The sequence below is a fragment of the Bactrocera neohumeralis genome, chromosome 4 (assembly GCF_024586455.1).
Source record: "Bactrocera neohumeralis isolate Rockhampton chromosome 4, APGP_CSIRO_Bneo_wtdbg2-racon-allhic-juicebox.fasta_v2, whole genome shotgun sequence".
Classification (NCBI taxonomy): Eukaryota; Metazoa; Arthropoda; class Insecta; order Diptera; family Tephritidae; genus Bactrocera; species Bactrocera neohumeralis.
In genome coordinates, this window is record NC_065921.1 from 32,230,970 (window position 1) to 32,242,976 (window position 12,007).

Genomic DNA, 12,007 nt, shown 5'->3' on the forward strand with positions numbered 1-12,007 from the left:
GATAGCTACTTTCAGTTTGTGATTATCTGCAATCCGAACGGTTGTATTTTGATAAATTACAGGAAACCCAGTGTTCAAAAATTCTAAAGGATCATAATCGGTAATTGACAATTAACTTTAAATACAGTTTACAGTAATTTAGAGAAAAATAAAAATGAGAAAAAATTTAATAAACTGTGACTTTTTTAATAAGTGGTAGTGTGCCGTCTATCCATCAAAATAATGTGACAATTTGAAGTATTTGAAATAGCGTTCCTTTTGTCAGAAACTGCCATGTGAAATGACATTTACATCTAAAGGATACATACATGTACATATAGAAGACATATTGTCTACAAATATTTTCGTATTATCTATAACAATTAAAATTAATAGAAAATGTCTCAAGATTCGTATCTAAAAAATATTTCGGTTATACCAACATACATATGTACATACGTATGTATGTATAAACCATACGAACGCGTTATTGTCTCATCACTGTGGTTGGAGGTGTACAAAAGTGTGTATATAAATTAAAGCTACCCAATATTCAATACAGCGGTAGAAAGGCAAGTTCGTCGGTTCGTCAATTAAAAATTACCAATGTAAAGTTTCGAACACAAGCGTTATTTTAAGCCTGTGTTGTTGCCCTCGGAAGGTTTTGTAAAATGTGAATAGGGTCCAACATTTGCTTCAGCTTCGTTTGATGTGCAATGCGATTGCACGCTAAGAACCTAAACAGTTTTACTTTCATATATGGGGTATTCCATACCAAATCGACCACTTTTGAACCCGACCCCTTTAGATTTTGCTGAAACTTATCCATCCTTTTCTACCCTTTGAAAAACATTTTTGAGAATTTTTTCAAATTTTTTTGTCCAACTTCAAACAAGTTATGCATTTTTCAAAAAAATGGCTTTTTTATTTTCAAATAGCCATAACTTTTGTAGAAATTGACTTTTGGGGACCTTTTTTTTAAATTTTTGTTTTTGAATGAACTTTTCGAAAAAATACACGAAAAAAATTTAACACGATCAATTATATAAAATAATCGGTTTTTTTAAGTAAAATCGTCATTTTTTTTTTGGAAGTTCGCCATTTTTTTTTTCTCAAAAAACACTTCAATTAATTTGACAACTATCCTTGCTAATCCCGGAGTGGGCCGATTTTTTTTATTTTTTTATTTTTGAAAATTTGACAATTTTTTTTTAATAAATTTTTTTGGAAGTTCGCCATTTTTTTTATTTTTTGTTCCTCAAATAAAAACTTCAATTAATTTGACAACTATCCCTGCTAATCCCGGATTGGGCCGATTTTTTTTATATTTTTTGTAGTTTTTTCTTTTTTGAAAATTTGACAATTTTTTTTTAATGTGAATCGAAAGTAATCATTTTGCGTAAATTAGTGGAAAAACGTTTTCTTAATGTTGAGTGTGCTCAAAATAATCAAATCCTTACATTTTTTACTTTTCAATATCGTTTAAATTAAACCAACGTCACAAATATCGGTATTTTGAAAATAAACATCGAGAACAATGGTATATATGCAATGATTTGAAAACATTTCAAAGAAATGAAATTGTCTGAGAGATTAGCACTGATATTCGAAAATACTTGTAATGAAACTTATGCAGTTGCCCGAAATTAATATGTGCTAAATTGCAAAGAGGAGGACAACCTCTAAATTGTATAATAACAACCTTAAAATATCCCGGCATGGAAAATGTTTTTCAAATTAGTTTTATCTTCCGTCAGAGAACATGAAAAGTAGTTCCACGTATGGGTTGTAACCGAACATATTTAACTCTTGCAATTTGTAAGATTCAAAGGTGAAGCAATATTTTCAGCTGTTAACTAAACTTTGTTTCACAAATGTTTTCGCCTTTTTTGTTTTTGAAGCTTCATTCCGATATCGTCAGTGGTGCTCGGTTTAGATATTGTAAATGCATTATGCATTTTTTATAGCGCCCCTTGCGTGCCATATTAACTGTAAACGTTTATTTTTCTGACGTGTTTCTTTAGCACTTTTTTTTATAGTTTTCAGTTTTTTCATTTTTAGCTTTTCTCTTTTGGTTGATACAGCTTTAACAGTTAGTGAGTTATGTGCGTTAAATACGTCAAATTTCAGTTGTAAAGCATCTTATAGTTTTGCGCTTAACATCATTTTTGGGCGTGCCAATGTTTCGCCTTTCCTCATCTGCTATGCAAAGCTCTTCAGTGTGCCAAGGCATCGGTGTAAATTGATCCAGCTAGATGTCTTAATTTGTTCCAAAACTGTCGCTTACACGGACAGACGGACCGACTGATATTTGTTTGCCTAAAACCTCATGTAAATAGATGGCGTCCAATTTTTTCATTGGGTGTGGTGTTGCTTATTTGTAGCAATGTTCTAAGAGGATTCTAATTAAATTATGAAATGCGCCTGCAGAAGAGTTGTAAAGAGTTAAAATATTTCATCTTTTTCACCAATATATGTACATATATTTGTGGTCATGTGAACACAATCATCTACAGTATTATCGTTAGAAACCTTTGACTTTTCTGTACTATACGCGAAAAACAATGAGTTACAATGAGCAAACTCGTTATAACGCTGTGGTCATCACCTACGTCAGACCGATAATAAACTAAAAGAATATTTGCCCAATGCTCTATAAAATAATAAAAGCATTAAAAAGAGACATTTATTGCCTTTTCAAATAAATGAATTACAAAAATTAATCAGAAATCCGATAAGATCGATTTATTTAACCTTATCTAAAGCTTCATATTTTAATCTTTAATCGACAATAGTTTGCAAAATCTGTAAACTAAACTTAAATACTTCAATCGAATTGTGTTCACACAGTAAAAACCAATAAATTACGTAATACGTAACACGGCATCTATAAGTAGTGTTTAAAACATATTACATATTAGCGTTAGTAATATATACATATTTATGTATGAAAACTAATTGATAATTGAGGAATCGAACCGGCGTCTCGCGGAAAAAATATTATTCTGCAATTAAATAAAGGGTTTCAATATTTGATAAAAATATAATTATGTGTTATTTAATACTAATAAATGTATATATTAACTTTCTAGCCAATAATGCTAGAAACGTGAAAGGGTTGATCATACATTAGACACCATATGTCAGATTATTACATGAAACTAAATAAATTGTCTTAAAAAGTTGAAACACTGAGATCCAATAATAGGACTTTGACAAACATCTCGAAACTAGAGATACCGAATGTATTTAAAGTTCGATTCCACCCGAAGATAGTATTCAGGCAAAATTTAGAATAGCATCCCCTGATTTCGAGGTGTGTGCGGATAGAGGAAGTCCACCAGATCAAGAAAATATATATATATATATGTATACATTTATATAGCTGTCGCTGACTTATGGTTTTTGAGATATTTGCATTTAAAGTTCAAAAATTCAACTATTTAAAACGCGCGTTTCTCCGATTTAAAATGAATTTTACACTTATATTTTTAACTTTTATATCCACTAACACTTCACTAATTCCTTTCTAATCATTTATTTTATATTATATAGTGCAAAAATAACTTTTATTCAATATTTAACTTTTGTGCAATTATTTTTGTTCACACAATAGCAAAAGGGTTGCATTCTCACTAATAATCAGTGTTACCTTACGTACATATTTCACAGAAGAGCCAAAAGAAATAAAGAAAACAAATAATACCGACTGGTGCGCTGTTGTTAACTCGGCTATAACCGCGTAAGCGGTTTCTACGCCAATAAGGAAGAAGAAGTTCACTGAACTTCAGAACTACTTGCCGATTCATTTCAAACTTTGTATACATTTTTGACATATAAAATACCTTGCCCCATCGTTTACTAAATTTTGAATTTTTACATTAAGGGTACATAGCAGTTTCACTTAAATGGCCGCCAAAAATTTTTAAACAAAAAAAAAATTATCAGAGAACGATTTTTCTTGGGTTTTTTTCGGATAATTTCCTGCCGAGTAATGGTGAACATGCAAAATGTTTTTTTCTCAAGACGGTCTGGGCTTATGCTTCAATATTTCTGCATGAAAAAATTACCCTAGATTGTTAAAAGTATGTTCAGTAATGTACAAAAGGTCCGAATAAAATAACTCAATCCATATTAAGGAAATAAATTCGCAAAAAGTATTTTTTTCTACCTAAAAAACCTTACCAAGCGTTACCCCCACCCTTGAGAATGTTCTTATTTAGAGTGCTCATACAGAATATATACGCGCAATTAATTACTTATTGCTGTTATTTATGTATATGTATATACAGGGTAAAACGTTTAAAAAATGTGACTCAATAAATTTAAGAAATAAAATGGCACGAGGGTCTGTTATCACTACTTAGATTAACAATTTTATAGCAGCACTTAGAGTATTATCATTCTTGGGCAATACCACATCAAATCTAAAATAATTTTTGATAACTAACTATGACAACATCTTACTTGTTTCCTATATTTCTTTATTACTACACTATATAAACAGTGTTAAACAAAAATTGTTACTATACTGGATAGTTTGCAATTTCAAGATTCCAAGTATGTATGTAAAACAGCTAGGGTTGCACTAAGTCCGGGCGCAATCAAACATCTTGTGCTCTCGCATTTACGAGACTCAATGACTGAACCATATACCCACATAGTTTCAGTACTAAATGTTGCTACATGTCTAAGATATTTATAATATATGTGACCTGGTCTACGAAAGGGGGCTTAGGTGTCAAAAAAAAGGAGAACAATTAATGAGATAGCCCCAAAAACGAGAAACTGACGCTTTATTTTTAACAGGTTTTCTCAGAAAACTAGTTTTCGGGACGCACTTTCACACCCCTAATATACCATTTGAACGGACCATCTCTTTTCGTAGACCAGGTCACTTTTTTAATATATATGAATATATACGATCAACCCACCACTACAACAAATCACTATATATTGTGACGAAAAAGTACCCGCAAAATATTTATTTATTCATGAATATTTATTTTGCCGCCTTCAAGGTAATCCCGACCAAATTTAAAAGTCTTAAGCCAGCGATTATTTTAGCCCCAAAAACAGTTTGAATAGCCTTCAGCTTTTTCAGCGAATTTTACTTTAACTCTTCGATCGACTGAAAACAGGTTCCACGGAGCGTTTTTGGCTTTAAATTCGGTCACAATCGTACTTTTTTTGAAAAAAATTCAGCTTTATAGGGACGAGTCGAGAAAGAACGCCTTTCACACCCAAAATATCCACCAAAACCATTCGAACGGACTTGCCATCTCTCTAACACTTGCCTGATGATTTTCACTTTTTTAATATTTTCATTAGTTGAAGAGGTCGAGGTCGAAGAAACGGGTTCCACGAAGCGTTTTTGGCTTTAAATTCGATCACAATCGTACTTTTTTTTGAAAAAATTCAGCTTTATAGGGACGGGTCGAGTAAGAGCACGTTTTACACCCAAAATATCCATCAATTCGAACGGACGCAAGAAAATCTCTAACACTTGACTGACGATTTTCAATCACCATATACCAGTCGAAGCTCGTCCAGTACGAAGCATGTCTTCAACGATCTCTCGACCGTCTTTTATGGCTTTGTACCACTCGTAGGCTTGTGTTTTTTAATTACCGTAAGCTTTCTTCAACAACAAGAATGTTTTCGCACACGAAATTTGGTTATAAATATGTACACAATTTTAGACAATTTCTTTGTTTGATATTTTTATCCTCGCAGACCGTCGACTAAGTATTCGTTCATGCGCAAAGTGTGCGCGAAGATGGTCCCAAAAGTGCTCACTGACGACCAGAAATTGCGGCGTGTAAAAGTGTGCTAAGAAAATTTGAACATGTGTGAAAGTAACGTCCAATTTTTGAATAACGTAATCACAGGTGACGAGTCATGGATCTTTCAGTATGATCCCGAGACAAGGCAAGCATTTTGAGACGACAGAGTGAATACAAGCAGCATGCACCTCGGCTCTCAAGGCTATTCCGGAGAATGCCTTCCGTGACGCCTTCAATGCTTGGAAATCACGCTGGCAGCGCTGCATGGCCGCAGAAGATGTCTATTTTGAAAGTTTTTAAAGAATTGTAACGATTGGTTTAATATTTTTTTTTAAATCGCCTCAGTCCTATTATTTAAAAAAAATTGTTCAGTTATGGCACTTTATAGGGTTTCCTTTAATGGCGTTTTGTAATTTTACTCGTCATTTTTTTTTTACCAAGGAACATCAAGATATCTAATTTTTTACTAAAGTTACAGCTTACACGGACACACAAACAGTCACCCGGATTTAAACTTTTCTCGTCTTCCTCACGGTTTTTCGAAATTTAAAAAAATTTGCGTAGTGCCATTGTCAATCGTTTTTCTGTTTTACGAACTAAAGCTTTTGACCAACTACAAAAGCCTTTTCAAATAATTTTAGCTCATCCGACTCTGTTATGTTACAAGCCTCCTTGACATTTTAGGGACATTCTTTTTATTAATTTTTATCTTCAAAATTTTATACGTTTTGGCCAGTCCCTTGTATTATGGGCCTACAAAAAATCGTTGTATAGAAAACCATTCCGAAAATTCAAAGAATTCATAATACTCCGGAAACTAGTTCGTTATAAAGAAAATTTCGTAGTGTGGTGATCTAAATTTGGTCTAGTTGCAACGATGGCGATTTATAAAAGCAATAGGTAATACTTCTAGGTCAGGTAGTTCCGAATATATGGAACCTATTCCATGCGATCTTGAGTGTAAAATTTAATGTCTCTAACCTATTTACTTAATGAGTTATCACACTGTTAGAAGCTTTCATTATAACCATACATGATTTTAACAAATTTCACTGCCTTTATAAAGCAGTAATATGAATATAAAATGAAATATTTAATTTTACGTACTTTTTAATTAATTGAAATGAAAGGTATACTTATATATATAAAGATGAAACAAAACAAAAACGTTAAATTCGGTTGCACCGAAGCTATAATACAGTTCACAAATAAAAAGATTCCTTAAAAGAACTTGATTCTGTTTGATTAGTTTGTATGTCAGCTATTTTTATTCGGATATTGCATTATGGCTTTAAATAATATTCCTTACCAAATTTTGTGAAAATGTCTCATCAAAACACAGGATTCCGATCGCTCAAGTTGTATATGACAGCTATATGCTATAGTCATCCGATATCAACAGATCTGGCAAAGGATCAGCCTACTGGGGAGAAACGGATCAAAACTTCAGACGCTTCCTTCTGGGTACAAACTTCGTGGCAAACTTAATATATCCTGTTCAGAGTATAAAAATCATAGAGCGCGGCTAACAGCAAATACGACAAAACTATCGTTAGATATAGACCAAATGATAACTAACTTCTTCAAGTATTTTGATAATTTTATTAGTAATGGATCTTTCATATTATATTTATATTTATGTAAAATATTTGGAATACGCAGAGGCTCGTGTAGTAGACGTATGAGTATTGTATAATAACTATTTTGATTTATGAAAAATTCGATATAGAACTTTTATATCGCAAGCAAACTTCATATAGCAAATATGTCAAATATTAACAATGTTGGAAAAACGAATATTGTTATTAATATTTTCTTTTAATATTTTACTAGTATGCGTATATATATATATTTAAAATATTTTGATAGAAAAAAATTAAATCATTTATTCTAGCACATCCCGCAGGCGACTGTAATGAAAATGGAAACGGGACAGGCTAATACCGCGTATGAGATTACTGATGTAAGTTAGCTACGCATAAAAACTAAATTTTATAAGTAACCATTATGCTTCCTTTCAACTGCTTTTAGCCGGCAGAAAATGTGGAAAACGCCGATAACGATGTGAAAAAGGTGAAGGTTTTTAATATTTTAATGTTAAATTGAAATGTAAGTACACACATATGTATACGAGTATACACGTGTGAGGAAATAGAACTGCATGTTAAAAACGATATCATATCAAGGGGTTATTCTTGTCCAGAAAATTAAAAAAAAAATTATCATATATCGATAGCTATATATCTTATATATCCCTAAATTATTTTTCAAAATTAAATTTACTTTCGAAGTTATAGCCGTTTTAGTGTCGTGGCAACTGGACCGTCTTAGCGGACGACGAAACTTTTTAGTCTGTAGTTTATAGTTCTTCCCCACTACTTTTTCACGATGTAGTTGCCAAAATATCTGAAGTTCTAATATCTCTCTATCACATAAAGCCCAAAAAAATAAAAATTTAAATTTTTAATATGTTAAAAAATTTCGATTAAGTAGAAAAATAGGCATTTTTTTGTGTAAACGCTTTTTTTGTATTTATTTTCAGTTTTTCAGCTTCTTGAGATAGCGACACTCGTACTAATCAAGAGTCCATCATTGTATTATTTTTCAGATGACCCAGGGGGGGGGGGATCCAAATCTCCGCAGTTCCCCTCCCAAAAAATAAAAGTTATTCATTATTTCCATCTTAAGTGACAGTCCTCGAAGAAAAAACTTTTGACTTGCAAGTACAAAATTATAAAGTTCTGCACCGTTCCGTTGCCGATGAAGTGTTTATGGATGGCATGGTGAATCGAAGTTGTAGATCACTCCAAGACGAATTTCGTTCAGGTCGTCCAAAATCAGTTTTTGTTCAGGAAACTATTGATGCTGTGCGCAAACTGTTATTGCAAGATCGTCATGTGACCTATTGTGTAATTTAGACAATTATAGGCATTAGTGGTGCTTCGAAACATGTCGATGACAACGTGACAGATCATGAATCATAGGTTGTCTGTGTTTTAGGAAAAGCTAAACATGGCGCAACCATACCACTGTGATCAGTAAATTCTGAGTGGTACAGAACCATTTGTTTTCCAGTGGTATTTCAAAAAATCAGTAAAACCAACCACCGAAAACGGATCAGTCTTTTTTTACGTGGAACGTAAAAAGTTAAACTAGGAGGTCAACGTTTTTCGGGACCAGAAGTGGCGGTTAATGCGTTCAGAATCCATGTTTCGGATATACCTTAATCTGAATGTCAAATGTGCTCCGATTAGCCTTTCCTTGCTGGTTTCAAGGTTTTAAAAAAATGCCTCTTTTTGCGAATTTATTTCTTAAATGTGGAATGAGCAATTTTGTTCGGACCTTTTGTACATTATTGAGCATACTTTTGACAATGTAGGGTATTATTTTTTTGGTCACTTTTTTTGTTTATAAATTTTAGACGCGTTTTTCTCAAAACTACTAAGTCTATGTTCACTGTCAAAACTGCTTGACAGATTCATTTCAAACTTTGTACACATTTTTGACATACAAAATACCTCGCCCATCGTTTAGTAAATTTTTGTTTTTTACATTAAGGGTGTTTTCCACCCCCAAAATGACGGAATTTTTTTGTGGAAAATAGCAGCTTTCACTTAAAATGAACGCCAAAAATCTTTAAATGAAATAAACATTTATCAAAGAACGATGGGGGGAGGATTTGATTATAATTTCACTAATTTTTCTTGGTTTTTTATTTTTAGATAATTTCCAGCCGAGTTACGGTGAACACCGCAAAATGTTTTTTCTGAAGACGTTTTGAGAGAAGCTCTGTTACCGGCTTATGCTTCAATATTTCCGCATGAACAAATTATTATAGATTGTCAAAAGTACGGTTAATAATGTGCAAAAGGTCCAAATAAAATTACTCAATCCATATTTGAGAAATACATTCACAAAACAAGAAAAAACGTTAACTTCGGCTGCACTGAAGTTAATATACCCTTAACAGGTTCATTTCTTTTAGTAACTAAGTGTTCAGTTTGTATGGAAGCTATATGTTATAGTGGTCCGATATCGGCCGTTCCGACAAATGAGCAGCTTCTTGAAGAGAAAATGACGTAGGCAAAATTTCAAAACGATATCTTAAAAACTGAGGGACTAGTTCGTATATATGTATACAGACAGACGGACAGACGGACGGACGGACAGACAGACAGACGGACATGGCTAAATCGACTCAGCACAACATACTGATAATTTCTATATATACTTTATAGGGTCTCCGACGCTTCCTTCTGGGTGTTACAAACTTCGTGACAAACTTAATATACCCTGTTCAGGGTATAAAAAGTATTTAAGTATTTTTACCTTAAAAACCTTGACCTTATTTATAGTTTGATTTTGCCCATCTGCAACGCCAACTTCCTCCGAGTGGTTAGAATTTTGTCGGTGTTTACTCAAGCTATCGCTTGCACGTACCGTTGGACTTACACACAGACATGTGAATCTCAACTTGTCTCGTTAAATTTATTTGATATACAATTCTTTATTTCTCTCAATTAGTTACTATTGTTACAAACATCCGTTAGAAATAACCTATCAGTTCAATGCATCAGTTATATTGAATCAAACGTATCTCGGTAATCAATAACATATCAGGCGTGGTTAGTTAGACAAGCCTAAGTAAAGTACTATGGCGCGGTTAAATAAACCAAACCATTGAAGAATATAGTGTAAAGCATTGTTATTATAATAATTGCTTTAGAAATTTGTAATTTTGCCAATGAAAAATTAGTGGGCATTTTTAATAATACAATTAGAGGCAACACTTTTTTAGACGATGACTGAAAAGTCTTACGTTTTAAGTAAGCAAGAAGTGTAGAAAATATAGTGCTAAGTGCAAAATTCCACAGTAAGTTTTTTGAAAATGTTCGATTTCTTTTTATTCACTTTATTATTCAAACGATACAATATCCGGCAAAGTACCTATCGGTTTTCAGTTTTGCACCATATAAAGCGGCAGGTCCTGACGGGATTATGCCCATAATGCTGCAAAAACTGGTAGAACCAATGGTTCTAAGGCTAGAAAATATATACAAAGCAAGCATACAACTATCTTACATCCCAAGAAGTTGGAAAAGAAGTAAAGTTGTGTTCCTCCCAAAACCAGGCAGAAGAACACACGAGAATGCCAAGGATTTTAGACCTATAAGCCTTACCTCCTTTATGCTGAAGGTACTAGAAATTCTAATAGATCTACACGTAAGAACAATAATGGCGGAGAAGTTATCGAAGTCCCAACTTGCTTACATGAAGGGCCGATCAACCGAAACCGCCCTTCACGAGGTATAAGTGTAATCGAAAAATCACTATACCACAAACAATACACCATGGCTGCATTTCTAGACATAGAGGGCGCCTTCAACAACATAGAAGTAAATGCGATAATTAATTCTCTGGCACATGGTGGCATAGACGACACTGTGTGCAGATGGATACTATCGATGCTTGAGAATAGGAAAATTATAGCTTCAAACGGCGCTGCAACACAAACAAGCTATGTGAGTAGAGGAACGCCTTTCTCTGCTGAACGAAATGCTACTCCAACTAAATTTGCAGACGATATAGTGTTGTTACAGGCTGCTTCAACTACATGGAAAGAGCAACAACAACAAACAATGGTCTAGGAGTTAACCCGAACAAAACAGAATTGATGCTATTCACTAGCAGAACCAAAATACCTCAGTTTCAACTTCCGGTACTAAACGGTACTACACTCACTCTATCCCCCACAGCTAAATACTTGAGGGTGGAGATTGACACCAAACTGTTGGAAAATAAATATAGAAAAAAAAGAATAGCATACATGGCCTACTATAGTAAGAAAATCGTCAACATTTAAAATTGCTTAAACAAGTATAATCATGTGGATGTATCGGCTGCAAAGTACATATGGAGTTAAGTGGCCAGCGCTAAACAAACAATAACAATATTAGAAAATTAAAAGAGTCAGAATAATTGCTTATTAAACCAATACATTTTTATTGGACTTTTTGATTTATATTTCTGCAAACGAATTAATAGCTATCATTCTAAATTTATTTACGGCACTACGGGTTCTTAACACTTCCTGTGTCCGTAACTAGTGGAGAGAGCAGTTTCTATAATTGAAACTTGTCAAAATCTACATACATACATGTGCTCTAGAATGTGTCAAGAAAGACTGACATGTTGCCAAGCCTACACTAGTTTACAGTCATTTTGCGACTGTGATGTTAGAG

At 33.3% G+C, this 12,007-nt stretch overlaps 1 protein-coding gene across 2 annotated transcripts in view; it reads left to right on the plus strand.

Moving 5' to 3' along the window:
• LOC126756559 (solute carrier family 28 member 3) overlaps positions 1-12,007 on the plus strand; it is a 19,221-nt gene continuing 7,214 nt past the window's right edge. Inside the window, exons 1-3 of one of the 2 annotated variants that reach the window (XM_050469716.1) lie at positions 1-100; positions 7,660-7,728; positions 7,797-7,838. In XM_050469716.1, the coding sequence (XP_050325673.1) occupies positions 7,681-7,728; positions 7,797-7,838 (90 nt within the window). In that variant the 5' untranslated portion in view covers positions 1-100; positions 7,660-7,680. The remainder of the gene's footprint in view (positions 101-7,659; positions 7,729-7,796; positions 7,839-12,007) is intronic. The other variant, XM_050469717.1, reaches the window with a different exon arrangement.